At 38.3% G+C, this 26,817-nt stretch overlaps 6 protein-coding genes and 1 pseudogene across 10 annotated transcripts in view; 3 read left to right on the forward strand and 4 right to left on the reverse strand.

The window, feature by feature from the left end:
- The window catches only part of LOC106307500 (cysteine-rich receptor-like protein kinase 11), a 25,837-nt gene extending 21,528 nt beyond the window's left edge, over positions 1-4,309 (forward strand). Inside the window, exons 2-8 of one of the 2 annotated variants that reach the window (XM_013744483.1) lie at positions 1,817-2,416; positions 2,501-2,623; positions 2,733-2,854; positions 3,018-3,228; positions 3,312-3,549; positions 3,635-3,794; positions 3,882-4,309. In XM_013744483.1, the coding sequence (XP_013599937.1) occupies positions 1,817-2,416; positions 2,501-2,623; positions 2,733-2,854; positions 3,018-3,228; positions 3,312-3,549; positions 3,635-3,794; positions 3,882-4,214 (1,787 nt within the window). In that variant the 3' untranslated portion in view covers positions 4,215-4,309. Of the gene's footprint in view, positions 1-1,453; positions 2,417-2,500; positions 2,624-2,732; positions 2,855-3,017; positions 3,229-3,311; positions 3,550-3,634; positions 3,795-3,881 lie in introns of those variants that run through there. The other variant, XM_013744491.1, reaches the window with a different exon arrangement.
- A 1,342-nt stretch (positions 4,310-5,651) lies between these two features.
- LOC106307528 (cysteine-rich receptor-like protein kinase 11) lies at positions 5,652-8,336 on the forward strand. Its single transcript, XM_013744511.1, has 7 exons — positions 5,652-6,498; positions 6,581-6,712; positions 6,816-6,937; positions 7,028-7,238; positions 7,325-7,562; positions 7,635-7,794; positions 7,871-8,336. The coding sequence occupies exons 1-7, from the start codon at positions 5,655-5,657 to the stop codon at positions 8,201-8,203; spliced, it is 2,040 nt and encodes a 679-aa protein (XP_013599965.1). The 5' UTR covers positions 5,652-5,654; the 3' UTR covers positions 8,204-8,336.
- Positions 8,337-8,864: 528 nt separating this feature from the next.
- Positions 8,865-11,255, forward strand: LOC106325958 (annotated as a pseudogene).
- Positions 11,256-11,327: 72 nt separating this feature from the next.
- On the reverse strand, positions 11,328-16,185 carry LOC106325932 (probable serine/threonine-protein kinase At1g54610). Of its 3 annotated transcripts, XM_013763995.1 has the most exons (7): positions 15,851-16,185; positions 12,988-15,784; positions 12,631-12,918; positions 12,243-12,560; positions 11,928-12,149; positions 11,672-11,854; positions 11,328-11,607 (listed from the first exon to the last, which is right to left on the reverse strand). In XM_013763995.1, exons 2-7 carry the CDS (start codon positions 13,321-13,323, stop codon positions 11,350-11,352), a joined length of 1,605 nt encoding a protein of 534 aa, XP_013619449.1. In that variant the 5' UTR covers positions 13,324-15,784; positions 15,851-16,185; the 3' UTR covers positions 11,328-11,349. The 3 variants fall into 3 exon arrangements, with proteins under 3 accessions (XP_013619449.1, XP_013619455.1, XP_013619441.1); XM_013764001.1 differs by having other exon boundaries at positions 13,174-16,185; XM_013763987.1 differs by having other exon boundaries at positions 12,988-16,185.
- On the reverse strand, positions 15,542-16,165 carry LOC106331061 (probable serine/threonine-protein kinase At1g09600). The gene is made up of 2 exons (XM_013769416.1): positions 15,851-16,165; positions 15,542-15,784 (listed from the first exon to the last, which is right to left on the reverse strand). Exons 1-2 carry the CDS (start codon positions 16,163-16,165, stop codon positions 15,542-15,544), a joined length of 558 nt encoding a protein of 185 aa, XP_013624870.1.
- A 365-nt stretch (positions 16,186-16,550) lies between the features above and the next one.
- Positions 16,551-20,343, reverse strand: LOC106295559 (agamous-like MADS-box protein AGL19). Of its 2 annotated transcripts, none has more exons than XM_013731493.1 (8): positions 20,143-20,343; positions 19,703-19,896; positions 17,983-18,061; positions 17,846-17,907; positions 17,658-17,757; positions 17,168-17,209; positions 16,977-17,018; positions 16,551-16,882 (listed from the first exon to the last, which is right to left on the reverse strand). In XM_013731493.1, the coding sequence occupies exons 2-8, from the start codon at positions 19,882-19,884 to the stop codon at positions 16,724-16,726; spliced, it is 666 nt and encodes a 221-aa protein (XP_013586947.1). In that variant the 5' UTR covers positions 19,885-19,896; positions 20,143-20,343; the 3' UTR covers positions 16,551-16,723. The 2 variants fall into 2 exon arrangements, with proteins under 2 accessions (XP_013586947.1, XP_013586954.1); XM_013731500.1 differs by having other exon boundaries at positions 19,703-19,913.
- A 3,145-nt stretch (positions 20,344-23,488) lies between these two features.
- Positions 23,489-24,283, reverse strand: LOC106331067 (glutathione S-transferase T3-like). Its single transcript, XM_013769420.1, has one exon. It carries the CDS (start codon positions 24,281-24,283, stop codon positions 23,489-23,491), a length of 795 nt encoding a protein of 264 aa, XP_013624874.1.
- Between the last annotated feature and the right edge of the window lie 2,534 nt (positions 24,284-26,817).

A 26,817-nucleotide genomic window follows, 5' to 3' on the forward strand; every position in this document is an offset into this window, starting at 1 on the left:
ATTTTACGAGGAAATCATTTCGTGGTTGTTACGTGTATTTTGCGAGGAAAATCTTTCAAGGTATTTACGTGTAGATTACGAGGAACTGTTTTCGAGTTATTTACGAGGAATTGTAGCGACGTCCTTACGAGGAATTGTAGCGACGTCTTTACGACGAATCGTTTTACCTCGTCTTTACGACGAAATATATTTCTCGCTAAGTTACGACGAATTAGCGAGGAAATATGTGTTACGACGGACGTGTAACGAGCAAACGCGTTTCCTCGCTAATTCGTCGTAAAGCCTCTTTTACGACGAAATAACGAGGAAAACCGCCCTCGTTAAGATTATGTTTTCTTGTAGTGCTTTTTAGCCCGCCTTGAAATGTTACGAAAATGCACGTTCATTCGTTGGAATATGGTTGAAGCTGCAACAAAAAGATTCCAATGCGAAGGTGGATTCCGGCGAGGTTAGCTGGATGAGTTAAGTTTCTATAACATGTTACAAAAGTTAAAGAGTTCATGGGCGAGGTTCACTTAGTCACTTCACTTAAACCGGTTAGGATGCATGCAACCTCCGAAATTGGACGGATACGGCACGAATACATCCGTATATGAATTAAAGATTTTTTTAACTGAATGTTATATTATTCAATATGTTATATTATTCAAATAAAGTCGTTTGGTTAGAAACTGAATGGTTGAGGACTTGGTCTCGCTAGAAACTAGAGCTGAAAAATACCATACTCTCCGGGGGAAAAAATCAATAAAGCATCAACATCATATCATCTTGTAGTGGAACGCGTAATTTGGGCAAGAAGACTTTTCGAGTCACTTCGGTCCACTTGATTTTAGGCCAGCCTTTACATCCAGTGTCGGTCCAACATTTTCAAAATTTTCTTGATGCCCTAAGTTCATTTAAAATTTTATGTCCATGCTATTTGTGTAATTTTTTTTATAGTACCAAATATATGCCTAAAATTGTTTAAAATCATGATACCCTAAGTGGTCAGTTGCTTTGCCTATACTTCGGACCGGCCGGCCATGTTTACATTAGAGGCTTTCCAGCACTAAGAAGCTGTTGGCTTAACGATTCTTTCTTCAAACCTTTTGCGCCCGCCTGTCTCACTTTTGCGCCGGAGGGAATGGGATTCAAACCCATGATACAATATTCTTGTATGTCGATTTAGCAAACCAATGCCTTACCTCATATGATAACAAGCACCCACATAAAAGATGGCGCAAATCATGACAATCATACATAAAACAAAATTTGAAAGTGGGAGTCAATTCTACGCAACGCAACTATTCTCACGCCTACAATAAAAATTGATATCTGTAATGATCACCATCTGTCTTTTATCCATTGGCTTCTAGCAATTTAGTATACCACCCATGTCGTCAGTATTCTGGGTCCAAATTAGAAATTCAAGATTATTATTATATAACGTTGACTTTTGACTTACCGTGCCGTTTGAAAGTTTGAGGATCACTGATTTCAGAGAAACTTCCATTTGCTGTTTTAAGCTTGTAAAAAACGAACATATACTAAAGCAAAATATTTTGCTTTCGCTACAATCTTAAAGAGATTATGAAGCAGTGGAGTTTGTTTTCAATCCTCTGTTTTGTCCTAATAAGCTTTGGCATTGCTTCGGTTTCAGCACAAACATGTATGGATAATGATGGGCATTTCAGGCCCAACGGTACTTACGACACAAACCGGCGTCTTATCCTCTCTTCACTTCCTTCCAACGTCACGACTCAAGAGGGCCTCTTCTTCAACGGTTCCATCGGACAAGAACCCAACCGTGTCTACGCAATAGGGATGTGCATCCCAGGCTCAACTCCACAGGACTGTTCTGATTGTATCAAGTCCGCGTCTGATGGTTTGATACAGAGTTGTCCTAACCAAACAAACGCGTTTACATGGCCCGGTGACCCCACGCTTTGCTATGTTCGCTACTCCAACACTTCTTTCTTAGGATCTTCGGATCTGGACCCGCGTCCACTGTTCTTCAACACAGGAGATATAACCTCAAATCTAACCGAGTTCACGACAATATGGGAAGGCTTAGTTGTTCGTATGATTGATGCAGCCTCCACCGCAAAAAGCACACCATCCTCTAGTAATAATCATTATAAAGCTGATATGGCACTCTTGACTGCTCTTGAGAACATATATGCTTTGATGCAATGCACGCCAGATCTTTCCTCTGGTGATTGTGATAACTGTCTGCGGCAGAGCGCAAGGGACTACCAGTCATGCTGTGGTCAGAAGCAAGGAGGCGTTGTTATGCGGCCAAGCTGCTTTTTCAGGTGGGACTTGTATAAATACTCTAAGGCCTTTGATAATATCACGGTGGCTTCTTCTCCTCCTCCTCTTCCTCCTATGGCTTCTCCTTCTCCTGGAGATGATCAGGCCAGAAGGACCAATAATGGTAAGTTTTTCAAACTGAAGAAAAATTTATGATTATATGAATAACTGAAACATATGACATTATTTATTATGTGATTATGAGAAGATAGCAAAGGAATCTCACCTGGAGTTGTCGCGGCTATTACAGTTCCAACCGTCATTATACTTCTTGTTCTAGGAGTTGTTCTTTGTAGGAGAAGAATGTCAATGCAAAGAACTGACGTCGAATGTTAGTTTCTTGTGTTTAGCTCTCGTTGTTTCCTTTCATTATAAGCATATATTGCTCCTTAATCCAAGAGAAAAACATGAAGCAGAACTAATACACATTTGCATTGCAGCTGATAGTGATATCTCAACTGCACAATCATCCCAATACGACTTAAAAACAATTGAAGCTGCAACAAACAAGTTTTTGATGAGTAATAAGCTTGGTGAAGGTGGATTCGGCGAGGTTTACAAGGTAAAGAGGTCTCTGTTTTTCATTTTTCTAATTTACTGTACATTATTTTTATGCAACATTTCTCATAGTTTGTAATATCATACTCTTCCAGTGTTAAAAATAAAGAAGTTATTATAGGTTATGAGAATAACCAGCTATGCTTGTTTCATTCATTGCATTGTAGGGTACACTTTCAAATGGAACTGAAGTGGCTGTGAAGCGACTGTCGAAAAAGTCAGGACAAGGGATAAGAGAGTTCAAGAACGAGGCCGTCCTTGTCTCAAAACTTCAACACAGGAATTTGGTTAGACTTCTTGGATTCTGTTTGGAAGGAGATGAAAAGATTCTGATCTACGAGTTTGTCCCCAACAAAAGCCTTAACCATTTCCTATTTGGTATGGCTCCAATAGTTTTTTCTTAATTTTGGAAGGATTCTTGTTCAGTTTTAAAGTGACTGATCGTACATGGACATGAGCAGACCCTAAGAAGCAAAGCCAACTAAACTGGACTAAGCGATACAAGATCATTGGAGGGATAGCTAGAGGAATTCTTTATCTTCATCAAGATTCACAGCTCACAATCATACACCGTGACCTCAAAGCCAGCAACATTCTGTTAGATGCCAATATGAACCCAAAAATTTCAGATTTTGGGTTGTCGACAATCTTTGGAATGGAGCAAACTCGAGGAAATACCAGCAGAATTGCTGGAACATAGTAAGTTCTTCTCACAATAGCTGACAACACACAGAGTTTATCTAACCTTTTTAACGGCATATTAACCCGAGTTGAATGTTTTCAGTGGTTACATGTCTCCTGAGTATGCAATGCATGGTCAATACTCCATGAAATCTGATATTTACAGCTTTGGAGTCTTAGTACTCGAGATTATAAGTGGCAAGAAAAACAGCAGAGCTTACCAGATGGATGAAACTAGCACTCCTGGCAACTTGGTCACTTATGTGAGTATGAAGAAAAACAACAATTTTTGTCTCTATAATAACATATAACAACGTATGACCGAGTTTCTTGATTGTTCATTATGTTAGGCTTGGAGGCTTTGGAGAAATGGATCGCCACTTGAGCTGGTGGATCCGGCTATTGGAAGGAACTATCAGAGTAATGAAGTCACTAGATGCATCCATATCGCACTCTTATGTGTACAAGAAAATCCAGAAGACCGACCAATGTTATCAACTATCATCTTGATGCTCACTAGCAACACAATCACTCTACCAGTGCCTCGCCTACCAAGTTTCATCCCTCGGAGCAGGGACGAACTGGACCAGATATCTGAGGGACTAGAATCAAGTCAATCTACAGGAAGATCTGTCGGTCATTCTGTGAATGACGTGTCAATAACTGATTTAGACCCTCGTTAAAGATAGAAGTATTCTCTATGTGCAAACTTGTATGGGACTTGTATAATCTTATTTCATGTATTCTCTCTGTTTAGAATTTAAGTATTTAGCATTCATATAGATGACTGGAATATTCTCTTTTCAATGCAAAAATCATAGTAACACGTTTTAGGCTGTTTTAGCCATTGGAAAATCTTTAGTATCCAAAAGCGGAAAGTATATCAATATATGAAACAGGACAAAAACAGAAGTAGTAATGTTTGTGAGTTGTCTTTTAATAAGATCTCCTTGTTTCACACGGCAACAATTCTGTTACTCCCAACGCTGTTTCTTAAACAAGTGTTGCACTCAGCATTTGATTATAAAGCAGCTGATATCTTATTACTTAGCACATAAGTGACTGGAGTATTCTCCTTTCAATGCAAAAAAAAAAAGTGTAACACATTTTCGCCATTGGAGGATTTTCGATATCAAAATTGGGAAAGCATATTCATTCTATGAAACAGGACAAAAACAGAGTGTTTAGTACTGTTCTTGAATTGTTATTTTTGTTTTCACCTTTTTAGCTCGCCGTGAATCTTACGAAAATGCACGTGCATTCGTTGGAATATGGTTGGAGCTGCAACAAATAAGATTCCAAAGTGAAGGTGGATTCCGGCGAGGTTAAGCAAAGTTTCTATTACATGTTAATGAAAGTTAAGACGCTTGTCTGTGCGAGGTTGACTTAGAGCATCATTATCCCTGAAACCCAGATGCGGTTTCTTAATTTTTTTTATTTTTTTTTTTACTTTTTCAAATTAAAAAAAAAAACGAATCAATCGTGAGCTGCCACGTATTAGTGGGACCCGCGAACAGTGTAAGAAACCCTTAAGAACCGACTACTATTTAATAGTTTTTGTAACCGGTTTCTTTAAAAAAAGTGGGTCCTACGCGGGACCCACACGCTAAGAAACCCTCTAGTATCCCCGGATAAAGATGCTCTTAGTCACTTCACTTAAACCGGTTAGGATGCATGCTATATCCGTACATGAATTAACTTTCTTTTTTTTTTTTGATTGAATGTTAGATTATACAAATAAAGTCGTTTGGTTAGAGACGGAATCGTTGAGGACTTGGTCTCACTATAAACTAGAGCTGGAAATTTGAAAGTGGGGGTGGTCAATTCCACACAACGCAACTTTTCTCACGTCTACGATAAACGTTGATGTACGTAACGATCATCGTATGTCTTTTAGTCAAAATGGCTTCTAGTAATAATAGTATCACCTATGTCGTCAGTATTATGGATCCACACTAGAAAATCCAACATTATCGTTACTGATGTTGACTTTTGACTTATCGTGACGTTTCTGAAAGCTTGAGGATCATTATCAGATAAACTTCCATATACTGTTTAAAGGTTGTAAGAAACGAACAGATGCGTTTGCTTTTGCTACAACCTTATAGTGAATCATAAAGCAGATGAGTTTGTTTTCTATACTCTGTTTTGTCCTAATAACTAGCTTTGGCGTTGCTTCGGTTTCAGCACAAAGATGTATGAATAGAAAAGGGAATTTCATGCCCAATGGTACCTACGACGTAAACCGCCGTCTCATCCTCTCTTCACTTCCTTCCAACGTCACAAGCAAAGAAGGCCTCTTCTTCAACGGTTCCATCGGACAAGAACCCAACCGTGTCTACGCAGTAGGGATGTGCATCCCTGGATCAACTTCAGATGACTGTTCTGTTTGTATCAAGCTCGCATCTGATCGTTTGATAAAGAATTGTACTAACCAAACAAACGCGTTTGCTTGGCCAGCTGACCCCACGCTTTGCCATGTGCGCTACTCCAACACTTCTTTCTTAGGATCTGCGGATCTGAAACCGCGTGTACTGCTTCCCAAAGAAGGAGATATCATCTCAAATCTAACAGAGTTCACAAAAACATGGGAAGACTTAGTTGTTCGTATGATTGATGCAGCCTCAGCAGCAAAAAGCACACCATCATCTAGTAATAACCATTACAGGGCTGATGTTGCACCCTTGACAGTTCTCCAGAACATATACGCTTTGATGCAATGCACGCCTGATCTTTCCTCTGGTGATTGTGATACCTGTCTGCGACAGAGCGCAAGGGCCTACCAGTCATGCTGTGGTCAGAAGCAAGGAGGCGTTGTTACGCGGCCAAGCTGCTTTTTCAGGTGGGACTTGTATGCATTCTCTAAGGCCTTTGATAATATTACTGTGGCTTCTCTTCCTCCTCCTCGTCTTCCTCCTGTGGCTTCTCCTCCTCCTGCATATGATCACGCCAGAACGACCGATAATAGTAAGTGTTTTCACATTGAAGAAAATTTATGATTGTATGAATAACTGAAACATATGAAATTATTTTATGTGATTATGAGAAGATAGCAAAGGAATCTCATCTGGAGTTGTCGCAGCTATTACAGTTCCAACTGTTGTTACCGTCTTTATACTGCTTGTTCTAGGATTTGTTCTTTGTCGGAGGAGAGAGTCAATGCAAAGAACTGAAGTTGAGTGTTAGTTTCTTGTCTTGTTGTTTCCTTTCATTATAACCATATTTTGTTCTTTAAGCCAAGAGAAGAAAACATGAAGCAGAACTAATAAACCTTTGCTTTGCAGCTGATAGTGATATTTCAACTCCACAGTCATCCCAATACGACTTTAAGACAGTTGAAGCTGCAACAAACAAGTTTTCGAGGCATAATAAGCTCGGTGAAGGTGGATTCGGTGAGGTTTACAAGGTGAGGAGTTATCTATTTTTCATTTTTTGGAAGTTAGTATAGATAATTAAAATAACTGGCTGTGCTTGTTTCATTCAATGGTTATTGTAGGGTACACTTTCAAATGGAACAGAAGTGGCTGTGAAGCGACTGTCAGAAAAGTCAGGACAAGGGATAAGAGAGTTCAAGAACGAAGCTGTTCTTGTCTCAAAACTTCAACATAGGAATTTGGTTAAGCTTCTTGGATTCTGTCTGGAAGGAGAAGAAAAGATTCTGATCTATGAGTTTGTCCCCAACAAAAGCCTTGACTATTTCCTATTTGGTATGGTTCCTTTCAATAGCTTTTCTTATTGGAATGATTCTTCTTCAGGTTTTAAACTGATTAATCTTACATATGGAGATGAACAGACCCTGAAGAGCAAGACCAGCTTCATTGGACTCAGCGGTACAAAATTATTGGAGGCATTGCTAGAGGGATTCTTTATCTTCATCAAGATTCACAGCTCACAGTCATACACCGTGATCTCAAAGCCAGCAACATTCTTTTAGATGCCAATATGAACCCAAAAATTTCAGATTTTGGATTGTCGACAATCTTTGGAATGGAGCAAACTCGAGGCAATACCAGCAGAATAGCTGGAACCTAGTAAGTTCAGCTCACAATGTTTGTTGAACTTTTTTTCTAATGGCATATTAGCCCTGAGTTGCATGTTTTTAGTGGTTACATGTCTCCCGAGTATGCAATGCAAGGTCAATACTCCATGAAATCTGACATTTACAGCTTTGGAGTCTTAGTTCTTGAGATTATTAGCGGCAAGAAAAACGGCGGAGTTTACCAGATGGATGAAACTAGTACTCCTGGCAACTTGGTCACTTACGTGAGCATAATGCCCAATTTTTTTAAATAACATATTTCAAGATATGACTGATTTTCTTGATTGTTCATTGTGTTAGGCTTGGAGGCTTTGGAAAAATGGATCACCACTAGAGATGGTGGATCTAGCCATTGGAAGGAATTACGAGATTAATGAAGTCACTAGATGCATCCACATTGCGCTCTTATGTGTACAAGACAATCCAGAAGACCGTCCAATGTTATCAACTATCATATTGATGCTCACTAGTAACACAATCACTCTACCAGTGCCTCGCCTACCAAGTTTCATCCCTCGGAGCAGGCACGAACTGGACCAGGTATCTGAGGGACTAGAATCAAGTCGATCTACAGGAAGATATGTTGGTCATTCTGTAAATGACGTGTCAATAACTGATTTAGAGGCTCGTTAAAGATGGAAGTATTCTCTATATGTACAAAGTTGCGTGATGCTTTGTATAATCTTATTCCATGTATTCTCTCTGTTTAGAATTTAATATTTAGCATTCATATAGGTGACTGGAATATTTTATTTTCAGTATTAAAATCATGGTAACACATTCTCGCCATTGGAGGATCTTCACTATCAAAATCCGGAAAGCTTATCAATATATATGAAACAGGATGAAAACAGAGTAGTAATGTTTGTGAATCGTCTTTTAACAGACCTCCTTGTTTCACACCACACGGCAACAATTCTGATGATCCCCAAAGCTGTTTCTCAAACAAGTGTTGCAATAAACATTTGATTATAAAGTAGATGATAACCATACCTTGAAGTTGAAACTACACGTTCATTCGTTTCAATATGGTTGAAGCTGCGTGCAACAAACAATATTCCAAGGTGATGGTGGGTTCCACCGAGGTTAAGCTAAGTTTCTCATTGTATAACCACTCTTGGTACAGAGGGTTATTCTTTAGATCGGAATATCTAAAAGTTAACTCGGATACTGAGAGAGTTTATGACTTCCACCATTGCTTTGCTAATACATATAGATGCTAAACCTTGTTACCAGATTTTTTTTTTTTTTTTTTGTTGTTGCTCAAACCGGTTAACTGCTAAACCGAGATGGCATGAACCGGACACAAAAGCTATTAACCATGATTTCTGCCCTCTCCCTCCCCCAGCCCCGCCTCAAATCGTTCCTCTAGCGGATTCTCATTCTTATGCGGTAAAGAGAGAGGGAATAACATTCTGGTTCGAATGGTGTTTTTAGGATATTGCTTAGGGTTTGGAGTTTCAATTCATCGAAACTAGGTTATCATCTGTCTGTTTAGAACTCTCCATTGCGGCTCACACTAACACTTACTGTGCTGCTCTGTTTGCATCCATTGAAAGTTGAAAACTTTTGCAGAAGAATTAAACGCCTGAGTAAATCTGGAATCAATTACGTTGAAATCCGATGTTAGGAGAATACTAAATGAGCAAAGTTCAGTTCTTGTAATTAATTTGCATTTGAAATGTCTTCTTTTTGATGTTCCACTTTTGAACAGGTGGAATCTTGCTAAGTCTTGTGATGATAAAGTCTGTGGCTTCTCCTTGCAGTGTATGTAATAGAATCTCTTTCCACTCTTGTGTCTTTGTTATTCAATCAACGTGGTCTAATTAACTTTTAATTTAATCCAGAAGCTTGTCGTTGACCATATGAGTCTTGTGATGATGACACACCTTATATATTTACTACTTTGTTTAGGGATTTGTATCTCAGAAACTCAAGTTTGACAGATCTTGTAAGAAAGTGAAGCAGAGAGCAGTAAGAATGGAACTCACAATCACTCAACCTGATGACTGGCATCTTCATCTCCGTGATGGCGATCTTCTTCAGGCTGTTGTTCCCCACAGGTCTTATAACTTCCTGCATTTGCATTTGTTTTTTACTGATGTATGGTTTCTCTTGATGGAGTTTAATTGTGTCTTGTGCTGTTGTGCATTTTTCACTTCACTGCTTTGATGCTTGTGTTTTGTCTGATGGGGTGTGGGTTGTGTTGCATTTGTGTGTAGTGCGAGTAATTTTAGGAGAGCGATTGTGATGCCGAATCTGAAGCCGCCTGTTACAACCACTTCAGTTGCCATTACTAACCGTGAATCTATCATGAAAGCTTTGCCACATGGGAGTAGCTTTGATCCGCTAATGACTCTTTATTTGATTGACAAAACCCATCCTGATGAGATCAAGCTTGCCCGTATGTTCCTTTGCCATTGTTTCTTCCTCATGCTTCAAGTAGTCAGATACATTGAATTGAGATTCTATTGGAGGGAGTTTCAGTTTATGTTCAATATAATCTCATTTTTTTAAAGGAGAAAGTGGTGTGGTTTATGCGGTGAAGCTGTACCCTGCTGGAGCAACAACCAACTCTCAAGATGGTGTCACAGACCTCTTTGGAAAATGCTTACCAGTACTAGAAGAGATGGTCAAACAAAACATGCCTCTCCTGGTAAAATAAATCACACACAGCAGCAGACTAGACTTTGTATATTTTAGACTTTCTTGTCTAAGGAATGTTTTTGGTTAGGTTCATGGGGAGGTCACAGATCTGAAAATCGATGTCTTCGACCGCGAGAGAATATCTTCATTGAGACAGTTCTGCAGCCTCTAATCCAGCGCCTTCCACAGCTTAAAGTAGTGATGGAACACATCACCACCATGGATGCTGTGAACTTTGTTCAATCTTGCCAAGAAGGTTTTCTAACTCACCTTAGCTTTCATTCATTGTCTTTTTGGTTTTGTGCTCAAACCCCTTTAGTTGGGGTTTGTGGGAGCAACAGTCACACCACAACATCTCCTTCTCAACAGGAACGCTCTTTTCCAAGGAGGATTACAACCGCACAACTACTGCCTTCCCGTTCTCAAAAGAGAGATTCACCGTATGTTCTGTTCTTCACTCTCCCTCATTGAGATTCACTGAGGTTTCATTTCTTACAGCTTTTACTTCAAATTTTAACAGGAGAAGCCATTGTTAAAGCTGTAACTAGTGGAAGCAAGAAGTTCTTCCTAGGCACAGATAGTGCACCACACGAACGAAGGAGAAAAGAATCATCCTGCGGATGTGCTGGTATTTACAGCGCTCCCGTTGCCTTGTCCTTATACGCAAAGGTCTTTGATGAGGTGAAGCAACAAACAATAGTGTGCTTTCTCATTTTTGAAGTTTCCTTCTTATGTTTCATATCTGTTCGTTAATGTATATAGGCTGGTTCGCTTGACAAGTTGGAAGCTTTCACAAGCTTCAATGGACCTGACTTCTATGGCCTACCGAGAAACTCGTCAAAGATTACTCTCAAGAAAGATCCTTGGAAGGTTCCAGAGGCTTTCTCCTTCTCCTTTGGGGATATCATTCCCATGTTTGCTGGAGAAACCCTTCAATGGAAACCATTCTTCGAATGAAATTGTCCAAATAGGAGTACTTGTTTTGTATCTTTTGGATTGGATTCTCTTATGAATGAGGAATAAAAAGCAAGAATGTTGTTTATTATGTGTGTTTTGAATCTGTAGTTTTTCTCCATTGAATCTAATTGACAGTAGTACAAATGTACAATCCTCAATCAGAGTGTGCATGATGCCTACTCTCTCCGATCCGAAGAAGATGTCCCATTCTCATAAACTCTAGATGGACTCATTGGCCAAGGTATGTCGTCCTCCATATTCACCGATCCAGCTAGATTCTGGCTGTGTCCATATGGAGACGTGTAAGAGTCTTCTGCTCCAGTTTCATCATCGGTTGTCATGTCCGTAGCTGTTTGCATTTGTCTAGGAGTCTCGTCTTCCTCGTAAGACTTTGTATATGAAGTTTCTCTGCTCGTGGATTCTGAACACGTTCTCTGCAACATATATGCATCATGTTTTACATATTTCTTCTTGAAGAAACCTAAAGATTAGAGATACCTGAAGCTGCTGTGTGAGAGAAGAATCTTCTTGAATTGGCTCTACAGCTTGAGATTCGTTTGTTCTTCTAATTTCTGAAGCTTGTTTTCTAGTTTCATCGCGCTTCTTAATGTCCATTTCTTTACTGGGAGTGTACTTTGGTAGAGAAGATGGATCACAAGCCAATGGCTCAGTGTTGAAGTACTGTTTCACGGTGGAAGAAGCTATTAAGAACAACAAAACCAAGGGAACATGTAAAAGATTCAAATCCAAGTACCTCGCTGTTGAGAGCAGTAGCTGCAGTGCCTCGACGATCTGGATCTATTGAGAGCAGAGTCTCTAGAAGAGAAATAACAGGAACCGGAAACTCTTTGAATGTCTCTGCTATATTTGATCCATATGGAAACATTGGTCTTAACGGAGCCGAGAGCTTTATCTTAGTCCAATAATCCTCTGAAGGTGATCCACACAACTCAAATATCTTTTGCAGTTGGTCTGTCTTAACACAGATAAAAAAAAAAAAAAAAGGTTCTGAGACTTTGCTTATCTGGTTAAAAGAACAAGACTGGTTTTGAATGTAATAATTGCTTACCTCTTTTTTACCAGGAAGGATAGGCTTTCCAGCGTATATCTCACCTATTACACAGCCTGTGCTCCACATGTCGATGCCAACACTGTAACGAGAAGCTCCAAGCAAAAGCTCAGGAGGTCGGTACCATAGAGTTACAACGTTTGTAGTCAAAGGAACACTGTTGTGAGGATCAAAGAACGTTGATAGTCCAAAATCAGCAATCTTGAGGACTCCATGTTGGTTTATGAGAAGATTAGAGCTTTTTATATCTCTATGGAGTACATGGTTAGTGTGACAATGATCAAGCCCTCTTAAGAGCTGCGTCATGTAGCATTTAACCTGAAAGAGATTGATAAGAATAGAGAGATGTGGTGATTGATGGGTACAAAGATGTTATGAAAAAAGGTACCTGAGGTTCTGAGAATTCAACACCGAGTAGTGAAGAGAGTCCTAAGAGGTCATGCTCCATGTATTCGAAGATCATGTAGAGGATAGAGGAGTCGTGTTCTACAAGCATTAGCCCTTCTAGTTTGATGATGTTTGGATGGTCTAGCTTGCGGAGGATTGTGATCTCTCTGGCTATGCACTTGATGCTTTCTGAGTCGGTGACATCGAATCTGATTCTCTTCAGAGCTACGGTCTTGTTGCGGAGAAGATCTCTAGCTTTGAACACCTTGCTGAATGTTCCTCTCCCAATCTGTTTATCAAACGAGAATCAATAAGGAGAGGGAGAGTCTTATAAAGAGAAGGGAGAAGAGAGAGAGACTTGTTCTTGCTTCTCGAAGTGAGATTCACGGCGAGGAATCCAACCAACCAGAGCTTCACCAGCGACGGAGATAAGCCACGGCGGCCAACCGGAGGCAGCTAACTCCGTTGAGCGAGGAGGAGGATTAACAACAAGAACGCTCTCTTCTCTCTTCAGCTCCTTAAGACCTAACTTATTATCACTTACCTTCAACAACTCTGAAACATTTTGAGCTTGATCATCACCATCACCCTCAGCTATAACCATTCTTGATGGAGGCATGTGGAAGCGAGGACGGTGTTCCGGCGACTCTTGTGTTGCCGGTTTCTTTCTCCGAGAAGAAATGATACAACCCATGATGATAAAAGCTTGAAACACACGGCACTGAATGAATGTGTTAACATTGTGAATATGATGGAGAAGAGACAGAATATAGAAATTGCAAATAAAGTAACACAAATAAAAAAAGCGGAAGGAGGAAATGTCTGAAGGCTGTTCAGAACCAAATTCGCCGGAAAGTGACAGGACCCAACCTTAACTTTTTCCTTTTAAAGGAAAACAAATATATTTGTTGGGGATGGATTTACATCCTCCTCAAGACCCATTAGACATTGAACTAGGTCTATATTGATAGAAAGCCCTAAGTTTCATCTTTTTAAAAATAAGAAACTACTTCTTTCTTAGAAAAAATATTTTTCTCTCTTTCATCTAGACTTAAACACTTCTTACAAATAGTTTATGGATTCTTAGATTTAATTTACATTTGTAATCATACATGTAATACAATCTTTGATCAATAAACTCTTTTTGATGTTCATTTTCCATTTGATTTCTATGTTGATTTCTCTTAAGCCTCAAGAATCTAAGAAATATATTTCTTAAATTCTTTATTGTAAGAAATCAAGATCCACGGTTTGGAGCCAAAAAAGAGATGAAGACGAACATGATTCGAACTTCGTTGATGTCATTGGTTTCAGAACGGTGACGTCATCCTTCTCCGGTGAGAGAAACAGAGGCGGTTGTGGGCTGTTTCTCCACACATCTTGTCGACAAATTGACTCATGAGAGAGCTTTATCAGCTCACGATGAAGCTTACGAGATAGAGAAACTGTCCATGAAACTAGAGTTTTCTCTTAATCATTTGTTAAAGTTCAAGAGAGCTCCCATGCTCGGCCAAGCGGTGTGACGATGTTCGGATCGAGACTTCAATGCTCTCATGTCCGTCAACAGCATCAGGTTGCCGAGATTAGTTTTGAGAATGAGGCCTCCACCAACGGCAACGTTTCCAAGTTCCCTGCGAGTTACAACAGAGACCACAGTGGTTTTCAGATAAAGGAAGAAGCTTTCTCAGAGATTGAATGGTTTGTCGATGTCAGGTCATCGAACTCGTGGCCACAGGAAGAGGACGATGACATAGATCGACGACGCCGCCAAAGCCGTAACTTCTCTGATACAGAACGTTGAGAAAGACGATCAGAAGTGCTCAGACGCCATTGATAGAAAGGTCAAAAGCTCTGAGGCTCCTCAAAAGCTCGTGTTGAACAAGATGAAGAGCGTCCTTTTCCAGAGCAAAGAACATGAGAGAGATGCTGAGGAAGTTCTCGATTTCGGGTCTGCACACACCTTTTTTGACAAATTGACTCAGAGAGCTTCTAACTGCATTGCTTCTCCTACTTCCTCCGATGTCACCACCGCGACCACACTTGCGCCGGCTGTTTCTCCGGCGAGTTTGGTTTATTCAGATAAGGCCTCTGTCAAGTCTATGGAGATGTTCACACGCGATACGTTTGCGGCCAAGGTGGTAGAACACGAGAACGTCTACGTCGGGATGCGAAGAAGGCTCCATCATCAACAAAGATGGTCTACATGATTCAATGCTATCTGAGCAGAATAAGCACATTCAAAGAATAAATGCTCAAGAGTTTCCAATGGCTCAGTGCATAAGACACAAGATACATTGACTTCCCATTCCAATGTCTCATCCGATCTCCAGTAGCAAGTCTTCCTTTCATTGCCGTCCATAATATGAATGAATATTTCGGTGTTGCATATTTGAACCACACTTCATTGTACCAATCAGCAGAGTTGATGTCTTTCTCTAGTGAACTGCCATGTTTCTCTCGATGAGAAAGACCTTTTATAGTTGATGCCTTTTTTTTTCAAATTAGAAGTGTTATGAAATTAGTACATGAGGTTCTGAGAATTCGACACCGAGTAGTGAAGAGAGTCTTAAGAGGTCATGTTCCATGTATTGGAAGGGATCCTTAGTAATATATAAGATGGATGGGTCACTCCACTTATCACCAATTGGTTTTAGGTTGGAAGCTCATCTAGCTTAACATGGTATCAGAGACCGATCCATGCAGTCCAATCCGATCCATCATCGATCCAGCCCAAATTTGGTCCATCGATCCTTACCCGAACATTCCGAGATTGACGCTCAAAGAGCAATCATCTCGAGGGGGCGTATTAGGGATAAATGTCCCACATCGGATATTGGAAAGGATCCTTATTAATATATAAGATGGATGGGCCACTCCACTTATCACCAATTGGTTTTAGGTTGGAAGCTCATCTAGCTTAACACCATGTACTCGAAGATCATGTAGAGGATCGAGGAGTCGTGTTTTACAAGCATTAGCCCTTCTAGTTTGATGATGTTCGGATGGTCTAGCTTGCGGAGGATTGTGATCTCTCTGGCTATGCACTTGATGCTTTCTGAGTCGGTGACATCGAAACGGATTCTCTTGAGAGCTACGGTCTTGTTGCGGGGAAGATCTCTAGCTTTGAACACCTTGCTGAATGTTCCTCTTCCAATCTGTTTATCAAATGAGAATCAATAAGGAGAGGGAGTCTTAAAAAGAGAAGAGAGAGAGAGAAAGACTTGTTCTTGCTTCTCGAAGTGAGATTCACGGCGAGGAATCCAACCAACAAGGGCTTCACCAGCGACGGAGATAAGCCACGGCGGCCAACCGGAGTCAGCTAGTTCCGATGAACGAGGAGGAGGATTAACAACAAGAACGCTCTCTTCTCTCTTCAGCTCCTTAAGACCTAATTTATCACTCACCTTTTCTGAGACTTTCTGTGCTTGATCATCATCATCATTAGCGATGATTGTTGCTGGTGGAGAAACTTGGAAGCGAGGACGGTGTTCCGGCGACACCGGTTTCTTTTTTCGAGAAGAGATGATGCAACCCATATGTTGACAAAAGCTTGATGAAACCCACGACAGTGGAGTTACATTGTAATATGAGTGAATATAGAAATTGCAGTTAAAGGAAAGCCAAAAAAAAAAAAAAGGCAGGTAAAGAGAGGGAGATGTCTAAAGTCTGTACAGAACCAAATTCGCCGGAAAGTGACAGGCACTTGAATGTCTTCACTTTTTCTTTTATGGAAAAACACACACATAATTGACGTGGACCCAAATCCAGAAGGCTTAGTGGTGGGCTAATCATTTTTATTCTCTTTAGATTTACGTTAACTTGAGAAACAAGCTAATTGTTAACCAATTCGGTTTAGTCCGCGTTATTCTCTTTAGACTACGTTAACTTGAAAAACAACCTAATGGTTAACCTATTCGGTTTACATGAAACATTTTTTTTTATTTTAACTCCTTAACCAGTTAAATACACATTTTTATTTTAACTCCTTAACCAGTTAAATACACAATGTAATAGGTATTTAACTTATTGACATCTCAGACTTTTGGAAGAAAATATATATAATAAGGTTCATAAATAACACACGTTCTTGATGATTAGTTTTGAGGAGGGATTTTCTTCCATTGTCTTGTCTCAGGAGGTCCAATGAACAAACCGGTCTCCACTTCCATGTTGCCATTGTCATCCATGTTCACTTCCGCTGATGATAAGGTTGATGATGATGATGCTACTACTATTGCTCCCATCCCATGCAACTTTTATTTACAACTCACCAAAGCTCTTAATCAGCAAACATTTTCATTTCATTACAGTAGTAACATTTACCACTAGAGGAAAACATATGTATACCTTCTCCTTCAGCTCTGTATTTTCCTTAATGAGATTCCTCTCCTAAGATTTTGACAAGGAACAGAGAACTTTTTCTTACTTAATGTATTGAAAATCGGAAAAAAAAACATTACTTACTTATATTAGTATATAAATAGATGTGTTCATACGAATTAGAGAAATAATAAGAGTAAATGTGAATTTTGTTTTACCTCTTCCTTCAACTTCTCGATTTCTTCACGGAGTAGTTGGTACTGAAAACAATTGAATATACAAATATATGTAAGCAAAAATTTGCATAGTTAAATAATTTAGTGAATATATACACCTTCGCATGTACATTCCAGTGTATCTTTAAGCCATATATCCACACTAGATGTAGTTGCGTTGTAGATACTCTTTATTAATTACAATATTATCTTGAGATTGATAACATCATTAGTGAAGGCATGCAAATCATGCACATAGACGGCAACGATATACTCAAGCATGGAACTCCACAGACCGAAATTTAATATCATCATTAGTGAAGGCATGCAAATCATGCACATAGACGGCAACGATATACTCAAACATGGAACTTCACAGACCGAAATTAAACAGCATATTAGATGTTTAATAGAAGGACATATATTGTTCTACATAAATATATATATAAAAAATCATATATACATTTATAGTGTGATTGTCAATAAGATTTACCTTCTTGGCTCTTATCCTGGTCAAGCCTCGCTCTAATTGATTCTCTAACTGTTGCAGCTCCTCAATAGAACATGCATCAATACCTTCTCCAAGCAATTTCCTGCAATTGATATACAAGTTACATGATATGACAGTTTCTAATTCAAATCAGTAAGTAATTTGCTCATCCGATATTAACAGTTCCAAACCGTTTAGATATCTCTAGTTGCTCAATCTTTTTTGTTAAACCATATATCTCGTCTCTTGCTTGCTGTCAACCAAAATATGAATGAGAATTAATTCGAAGCATAACTAAAATCAAAGATTCATAAAGAGTTATGATTACCTGAGAATTATCATCTCTCTTGTGATTAAGTCCAGTTTCTTTGACTCGTCTCTGGTATCGTTCTATTGTGTTTGCGATACTGAAAATAATTAAGTGAAAACCAAAGAGAGTCAAAAACAAAACTTAATTAGGATATGATCTCATGTTGTAATAAGAAAAACAAAGAGGATTAATCATGTAAATAATGCTTAGTTGCATTGTTGCCAAAAGTTAGGATATGATCTCATGTGTTCGAGGATGATATGTTATATATATGACTAATATATTTTAACCATTTTTCGTTTCGGATACCCTCTAATTTTGAAACAAAATCTTCTCATTTGATTAAATGAAAACAGAAAATTCGTTCCTCTTGTTCTATGTAAAGATTTGTTCCCATTTACTTCAAAATGCAAAAGATAGTAAATACCATAGCAACACATACATACAGACTGTATATATAGATGCACATGGACATGCTCAAATCGATGCTGAAATAAATAACCTTCGCCCTTTAAATATAATTAAACACTGTGTTAACACTATGATTATGTGGTTAAGAATGCCTAGTTAATTGTGATTAACCTCTCTTGGCTTTGCTCAAAAGACACGTGAGTACACGTATATTCTTGAAGTGTCTAATCGTTTTAATCTATATATATGTTTAATCAGCATCAAACAAAATGATCAGTAAAATTATAACTAAATTAAATACATAAAAATAAGAGAAAACATAGAATGAATATAATTCTGATCTACACACATGCGCTGACTCCTTCACTGTCATTGCTGAAGTAAAGCGTTTGTGTGTGAAAAGTGAAGCAAAATCTCTCTTTGTTGCCACATTTTCACATATTTATATACATTTAGATAATACATTCATATACACACATATCAAAAGAAGCATGTAGCCTCGCATATTTATCAGAGTACAAATGTTTTACATCATGTACTCACCATGCTTACACATGTCTGTTCATACATAAATGAGTAATCCATCCATTATTTTCAAACGTTCGTAAGAAAAAAAAACATATATGTATATACTAATGTGTATATTATATATATAATTACCTATAGAGAGAACCCCACACACACACACTTGTAACATGTCTAAATAAGGAAACATACTGGTACTTCCAAGTATGGTATTTTGCCAAATTCATGAGCATTCTGATAAAAACATATAGGCCTAGTTTGAGTAACTAGAGGACACTACTACTATGCTCAAAACTCACATATAAGAAACTAACTCGATTTTGCTCAAAAAGAAAAACTAACTAGATATCATATGTAGGATAGCATTGACTTTTCTTTGTTATACTTATAAATGGATAAACATTAAAGTTTCCAGATCAAAAATATCTCATCAGAGAGAGAGAGAGAGTGTGTGTGTGTTAGTCGGATAGATCAAGTCATCTACAGCAAGAAGTGGATGGCTCACACAAGTACACATATATACATATATATACATCATAGGTTGCAGTGCCATGTAAATCTGGTTACTAAACTACAATCCTACGAAAGTACTCCAGTTTCTTTCTCCGATCTACTTTTAATAACAAAAATCACCACTGAAACACTCTCTATCACGACTTTGACAATCACATAACCAAATTTAATCCATTGAATCTCTGGTAACATCGGACCGGATTACCCCTAAGTCCTAATCGATCGGTGAGGTTTAGCTCAAGTAGATGGATAAAATAGAGAAGAGGATAAGATACACATATGTACGTACCCAGAGCTAGAGAACTCATAGAGTTTGGAACTTGGAGAGAAGATGATCAAAGCAACTTCAGCATCACAAAGGACTGATAACTCGAAGGCTTTCTTCAAAAGTCCATTTCTTCTCTTGGAGAAGGTCACTTGCCTGCTCGTTGCGTTCTCTATCCTCTTCATCTCAGTCTTTCCCCTCACCATCCTTATTTAATCCTTATCAAAATAATCTTCTGCTTTTTAGTTTAATCACAAAACAGATTAATTTCACTCTATAAAATAAGAATACTATCTAAATGTTAAAATTAATTAGATGAATTATGTATGGTTCACAATAACATGAACAGCGAAAAGGATGAAATCTTAAAACTAAAATCGACTTGTAGAAGGAAAAAGGAAGCTATTTATAAATAGAAATTAATGGATCAACGAAAAACTTAAAGACGGATATCAAGATTTAACCTCTTGATTTGTATGTGTATGCGCTTGGATTGATGTGTTTTTCTATTTGTGTGTATATTTATATCTATTTATCTTATCGATCGGTAGAGGTAGATAAAGAGAAGAAGAGAGATTTTGGGAGGAGGGCGTGTGATACAGATTTCTGGGAACTTCTCTCAGAAACCCTAGATTTATCATGAATGAGGGGAGAGAGAAAACAAAATAAAATTTGATATTTTTATGCTTAATATTCGGTAATCGTCTTTATTATTATTATTATTTCAATGCTTTTTATTAAATTTGCCATTTTATGTTATGCCTATAGTGATCTATATAACCTAGACCTGACTCACTAGTAGTCTTGTACATTGCACTTTTATTTTTAGAAACAGCATTACGTAATTTCTTTCTTCTTTTGGTAAAAGCTTTAAATTCATTTTAAGGCCACTACGTTTTTTTTTTATCAAAGGGCCACCGCATATAATTGTATAGCATAGTGTAATCATTCTGTGCGGGGAATAAAAAAGCTTCCAATAGATAACAAGTTTGATTTCACTATTGTGAAAATTTTCTTTTGGATTTTAATTTTTCAGTTCAGTAGTTTTTTTTTTTTTTTTCAGTTCAGTAGTACGACGCATATATATCTGTGGGAATAAAAAAGCTTCCAATAGACAAATTATAACTTTGTCTTGATAGTACGACGCATATATATCTGTTTATACATAAGTAATAAAATCAGAATTGCTTATAACATTCTAGTATATCATTCCGTGAACACTATGGTATTAGTAAATGATGCTCTTGTAGTTGCAGATTTAGCATCTCTGCAAGTAAGAAGTGAAGGTAAAGGGGTCTTAGAGCACCATTATCCCTCAACCCCATAATGGATATCTTATTTTTTTTTAATTGTATTTAATCAATAAAGTTGATTAAGAGACTTGATTAAGAAACTATATATTTGTATGCCTCCATTACAAGTCTCTTATTTTGTGTTTCTTAAAAATAAAATAATGTTAAACATTTTATTAAAATTAAAAATTTTATATTACATAAAACATAATAAAAGATAACATTTTAAACAAAGACTTTAAAATAAAAACATGAAAACAAAGATTATTACAATAAACGAACAATATTTGAAAGAAGCATAGGAGATCAGTTGTTGTCTTCGTCACGTCCAAATCTACGCCAAATATGTTGAACCAAATCATATTTCAGTTGTTGATGCATTTATCTATCACGAATCTTTGTTCGAACACCCACCATATTTGCGATATTTGAAGGGATATCTGTAAAATATGTGAGGTCGACATGTGAACTTTCGTGGTCTTCTCCTTGTTGGAACTCTAAAACATTAAATTGAGTGTATCCATCTCGTTCGTCTTGTACAATCATATTATGGAGTATGACACATGCTCTCGTTATCTTTCCAATTTTGGCTTTATCCCAAAACAACGCTGAATTTTTAACAATGGCAAAGCGAGCTTGCAAGACTCCAAAAGCACGCTCGACATCTTTTCGGACAGCTTCTTGACGTTGAGCAAATAAAACTGCTTGCGGACCTTGTGGTATTGGAATAGATTGGATAAAAGTTGCCCATTTCGGATAAATACCATCGGTAAGATAGTAAGTCATATGATACTCTCTTCCATTGACGGTGAAAGTGACATTTGGAGCTTGACCTTTTATTATGTCATCAAAAACAGGTGAGCGATCAAGAACATTGATATCATTTAAGGTACCTGGAGGTCCAAATAACGCATGTCATATCCAAAGATCATACGAAGCAACCGCCTCTAAAACGATTGTTGGTTTACCCGAACCACGAGGATATTGCCCTTTCCAAGTGGTGGGACAATTCTTCCACTCCCAATGCATACAATCGATGCTGCCTATCATCCTGGGAAATCCACGATACTCTCCAACATCAAGTAGACGTTGAAGATTAGCCAGTGTAGGTCTTCGTAAGTACTCATCGCCGAACTAGCCGAACAAATATATTATCCCTTCCACAAAATTTTCCACACATAACCGAGTTGTTGTTTCACCGAGCCAGAGGTATTCGTCGACCGTATCAGCTGCGGAACCATACGCCAAGACACGAATGGCTGCAGTACACTTTTGAAGGGGAGATAGACTAATCCTTCCGATAGCATCTTTCGTTTCCCGAAAATATTCAACTTCGTTGGAGAGTTGATCAACAATGTGCATGAACAATGGCTTGTTAATTCTAAAACGGCGTCTGAATAAATTATCAGGATACGTTGGAGTATCACTGAAATAATCATTCCATAAACGAATATGCCCTTCTTCACGATTTCTTTCGATATAAGCTCGTTTTTTTCTTTTTTTTCTTCGTTCTTCTCGGTCTCCTTGAATAGTAAACTTCTCAAACGCTTGATCAAAATATTGATCAAATTGTTGATCAAAGAGCTCATCAAATGCATCATCAAACTCCTCGTGTAAAGTGTTTTGAGAAGAAGAAGCCTTAGGGGTGAAAAAAAAATATAGAGAAACTTGTGAAAAAGAGTTTATATAGAGAGACTTGAGAGTTTGTTTAAGAATAATAAGAGAGAATATAGAGAGAGTTGAGAGTTTGTTTAAGTTTTCTTCTCGGTTTATAGAAGATAAAAGAGAGAATATAGAGAGTGTTGAGAGTTTATTTAAGAATAAAAAGAGAGACTATAGGGAGACTTGAGAGTTTGTTTAAGTGTTCTTCTCTGTTTATAAATGATAAAAGAGAGAATATAGAGAGTGTTGAGAGTTTATAAATGAGTTACAAGTCGAGAGATATGTGAGTGTTGAGAGTTTATAAATGAGTTACAAGAAACGAGTCACAAGACATTACAAGAGTCACAAGACACTACAAGACACAAGTCTTAACACGACACAACCAGTACAAGACACTACAAGAGTACAAGACACAAAGTCCGTGACACTACACCACTTCAAACAACAAGTCCGTGATCCTTCAAACGTTTCTGATCTTCTCTATACTTGTCTCTTCTGACACTACACCACTTCAAACAACAAGTCCGTGATCCTTCACTTTTCTGTCATCGACCAATGCTCCTGCAATGAAGATGAACAAGACCATTTTAAATAAAATTGACCTGAACATTAATATAAACACAATTTTAAGAACAAGAGCAGAGAACATTATATTAAGACAAGCGTTTATATTAAAACTATAGAACATTATACATAAGATGAAACAGGGAAACCAACATGAAGATGAAACATACCGAGACTTAACATGAAAATTAAAGATGAAACAATACATAACATGAAACTTAAACATTACACTTAAACTAACTAGGAATCAACTCAGCTATGAGTTTCTTCTTCAAAGCTTTATCATAATCAGCTAACGGTGATTGCTTTGCAACAAAATCATCTTGGAAAGCCTTTCCTTCAGTTGCAAATCCGCCTTCTTAAGGCTCCACATAGACTGGAAGTCATACAGCTCCTTCCCCTCAACCACCGGCCTCTTTCCACGGGCCTTTGCTGCCTTAACACCTATGGAATGATTCGTTCCCTCATCGTTTTCATTTACTTGCGAGCTTGCAGAATGTGAACCATCCCCACACTTTCTCCTTTTCGAGCTGCTTTCATTTTTAGCTGTAGAAGATTCACACCACTTCTGGTCATGGCGAAGCTCATGCCAAGCATGTTCAAGTGTGAACCTCTTCTTATGGTTGGAGACGAAGATCTCGTGGGCTAATTTTATAACATCATTCTCGTTCATACCACTACTTTTCTCCCTGGTAGCTGCTTCACAAGCCCCACAAAACTTGCAAACTAGATCATTTAGCTTGTGCCAACGTTGCTTGCACGTAGATCCCTCTCGTCTTTCACAGCCCGCAAGCTTAGGACTATAGGACAAGTATGTTGCAAGTCGCTCCCAGAAGGCGAGTGACTTTTGCTCATTGCCAACAACGGAGTCTTTGCTAGTGTTAAGCCATGAGCTGATTAGCACTATGTCATCTGTTGGCGTCCAGGTCCTTTGCTCCTTACGCTCTGGACGAGGCTTGCCAACTTTTTTAGGAACTTCCGATGATGAGAGGGAAACAGTATCTGATAAGTTACCGAAGAGAACTTTTTGTTGACTATTTAATAGTTCAACAAAGTTAGAAGAGTCCTCAAACGGATTGAAATCCATTTGCGAAGTGAAAGAGATAGGAGAAGAAAGAGAAAGAGGAGAAAGAGGAGAAAGAGGAGAAAGAGAAGAAAGAGGAGACAGAGGAGAAGGAGAGTGATTGTGCATTCAAGTTTCGTATGTGGAAGAGAAACACATAGATTCGAATTTATGCAAGAAAGAGGGAGAAAAGAGATTGCGCATTCAACACACTCAACCGACGCATTCAACTTTTCTATTTCAAAAGCATCAACTAGAACATCGCTTCTATTAATTACCAACAACCAACACTCAACCAACACTAAATTCAATTCGAAACTAAAGTAATTCGTTTCAGACAAGAGAACAAAACCAATTCAATTCAAAACTAAAGCAATTGAAAACTAAAAACAACCAATTTGTTTCAGACAGTATCACAGAACCAACTCAAATCATCACAGAAGAAGCTAACTAAATTCATCACACAATTCCTAGCTTACCATTAATCACACAAGATACATAACCAACTCATCACGGAACCTAACTCAATTCATCACATAAACACACTCAAAACATCACAGAATGGTAACACTAACCTGTATTGTAATTGTAGTCCTTTGTTCGAAGAACCTTCCACGTGTCTCATTCCACAGAACAAATCAAAGCGTATGTGATTCAACCATCCCAGAACACAAAGACAGAAACAAAAAATTGAATCAACATCCACAAACCAAATCAATATTAATAAAGTAGCAACAAAATGTCAATCGATCCAACACAACAAACAAATCAATCCACAGACAGTATCGAACACAACTATAAAATCAATCTCCTAACAGAAGAACCACAATCTAAGACATGCACTACAAGAAAACAGCGGTATTCTGACGGACATTCCGACGGAAAATGAAATCCTCGGAATATCCTGAGGAATTTCCGAGGAAATTCCGAGGAAACACAAAATTTGGTTTCCTCAGAATATACCGACGGAATTACAAGGAAATATTAATCCGTCGGAATATTCTTATGGAATACCGAGGAAAATGTATTCCTCGGAAAAAACCGATGAATTCCGAGGATATATTATAGTCGTTAGAGAGTCGTTGGGAGATTTTAAAAATTCTGAGGAAATTCCGACGAACTAGCCGTTGGCGTCGGAATTCCGTCGGAATTTCCTCGGGCTGTCGGTAGGATTTCAACTACAAATACAAGCACCACTCTTCATCTTCATTCACTCCATATCTTCATCCTCCCTCTTACTCTCTTTACACACGAATTTGATTCATAAAAAACATGTCTTCTTCAAATTATTTTTGTTATTGGATCGATAGACCTCATTTGGATCCGAACACAAGATTGCTTACGGAAGAATACCAACGAGGTATTACCGAATTCATGGGGTTAGTTCACCGACAACCGGAAGCAAAAACAGGTATGTTAAGATGTCCTTGCTCTAATTGTAAAAATAGAAAGGTTATTAAAGAGTGGGATGTTTGGACTCATCTATATTTGAGTGGGTTTACACGAAGTTACAAAATTTGGTATCATCATGGGGAAACTGATTATGAACATGGTAGTACTAGCGAACCTCAGCCAGCGGTTAGATTAGAAGAACCAATTAGAACGGATGTAGATTATGGTGTAGGTACTGAGCAGATGGTAAATGATCATTTTAGAGGGGAAGATTTACCCAATGCACAAGCTAAGAGATTTTATGATATGTTGGATGCTGGAAAGCAACCATTGTACGAAGGTTGCAGAGATGGTCATTCAGCTTTATCATCTGCTACAAGATTGATGGGCATTAAAACAGATTATAATTTGGCTGAAGACTGTGTGGATGCGATTGCTGATTTTGTAAAAAGTATTCTACCCGAGGATAATGTAGCTCCTGGTTCATACTACGAGGTTCAGAAACTCGTAGCTGGTCTTGGTTTATCGTATCAGGTAATAGATGTATGCAGCGACAACTGCATGATTTATTGGAGGGCGGATGAACAGCGGGTTACATGCAAATTTTGTGGAAAGCCTCATTATAAATATACGAGTTGAAGAGTTCCAGTGCCATATAAAAGGATGTGGTATTTACCTTTGACGGAAAGGTTGCAGAGGTTGTATCTATCTGAACGCACAGCGCAACCAATGAGATGGCATGCGGAGCACTCAACAGATGGTGAGATCAGACATCCTTCAGATGCAAAAGCGTGGAAGCATTTCCAATCAAAGTATCCCGACTTTGCGTATGAAAGAAGAAATGTCTACCTTGGATTATGTACTGATGGTTTCAGTCCGTTTGGCAAGAGTGGAAGACAATATTCTCTATGGCCCGTCATTCTTACACCATACAACCTCCCCCCAAACTTGTGCTTGCGACGAGAGTTTTTGTTTCTCTCGATTCTCGTTCCCGGACCAGAGCATCCTAAGAGATCACTTGATGTGTTTCTTCAGCCACTAATATATGAGTTGCAACAACTATGGGCTCAAGGTGCTGAAACATACGATGTTTCGTGTAAAGAAAACTTTCAAATGCGGACAGTACTAATGTGGACAATAAGTGATTTTCCAGCATATGATATGTT

The sequence above is a fragment of the Brassica oleracea genome, chromosome C1, assembly GCF_000695525.1.
Source record: "Brassica oleracea var. oleracea cultivar TO1000 chromosome C1, BOL, whole genome shotgun sequence".
Taxonomy (NCBI): domain Eukaryota; kingdom Viridiplantae; phylum Streptophyta; class Magnoliopsida; order Brassicales; family Brassicaceae; genus Brassica; species Brassica oleracea.

Excerpts from the sequence above, each read along its gene's own strand:
- LOC106307528 (XM_013744511.1), top strand. The coding sequence starts at position 5,655 with ATGAGTTTGTTTTCTATACTCTGTTTTGTCCTAATAACTAGCTTTGGC. Across the intron at positions 7,563-7,634 it reads AGCAGAATAGCTGGAACCTA|TGGTTACATGTCTCCCGAGT; the intron begins GTAAGTTCAGCT and ends GCATGTTTTTAG. Across the intron at positions 7,795-7,870 it reads CTGGCAACTTGGTCACTTAC|GCTTGGAGGCTTTGGAAAAA; the intron begins GTGAGCATAATG and ends TCATTGTGTTAG.
- LOC106325932 (XM_013763995.1), bottom strand. The coding sequence starts at position 13,323 with ATGGGTTGTATCATTTCTTCTCGGAGAAAGAAACCGGCAACACAAGAG. Across the intron at positions 12,150-12,242 it reads TCCTTCCTGGTAAAAAAGAG|ACAGACCAACTGCAAAAGAT; the intron begins GTAAGCAATTAT and ends ATCTGTGTTAAG. Across the intron at positions 11,855-11,927 it reads CTACTGCTCTCAACAGCGAG|TACTTCAACACTGAGCCATT; the intron begins GTACTTGGATTT and ends ACCGTGAAACAG.
- LOC106331061 (XM_013769416.1), bottom strand. The coding sequence starts at position 16,165 with ATGGGTTGCATCATCTCTTCTCGAAAAAAGAAACCGGTGTCGCCGGAA. Across the intron at positions 15,785-15,850 it reads ACTTCGAGAAGCAAGAACAA|ATTGGAAGAGGAACATTCAG; the intron begins GTCTTTCTCTCT and ends TTTGATAAACAG.
- LOC106295559 (XM_013731493.1), bottom strand. The coding sequence starts at position 19,884 with ATGGTGAGGGGAAAGACTGAGATGAAGAGGATAGAGAACGCAACGAGC. Across the intron at positions 18,062-19,702 it reads TATGAGTTCTCTAGCTCTGG|TATCGCAAACACAATAGAAC; the intron begins GTACGTACATAT and ends AATTATTTTCAG. Across the intron at positions 17,758-17,845 it reads CAACTAGAGATATCTAAACG|GAAATTGCTTGGAGAAGGTA; the intron begins GTTTGGAACTGT and ends TATCAATTGCAG.
- LOC106331067 (XM_013769420.1), bottom strand. The coding sequence starts at position 24,283 with ATGGATTTCAATCCGTTTGAGGACTCTTCTAACTTTGTTGAACTATTA.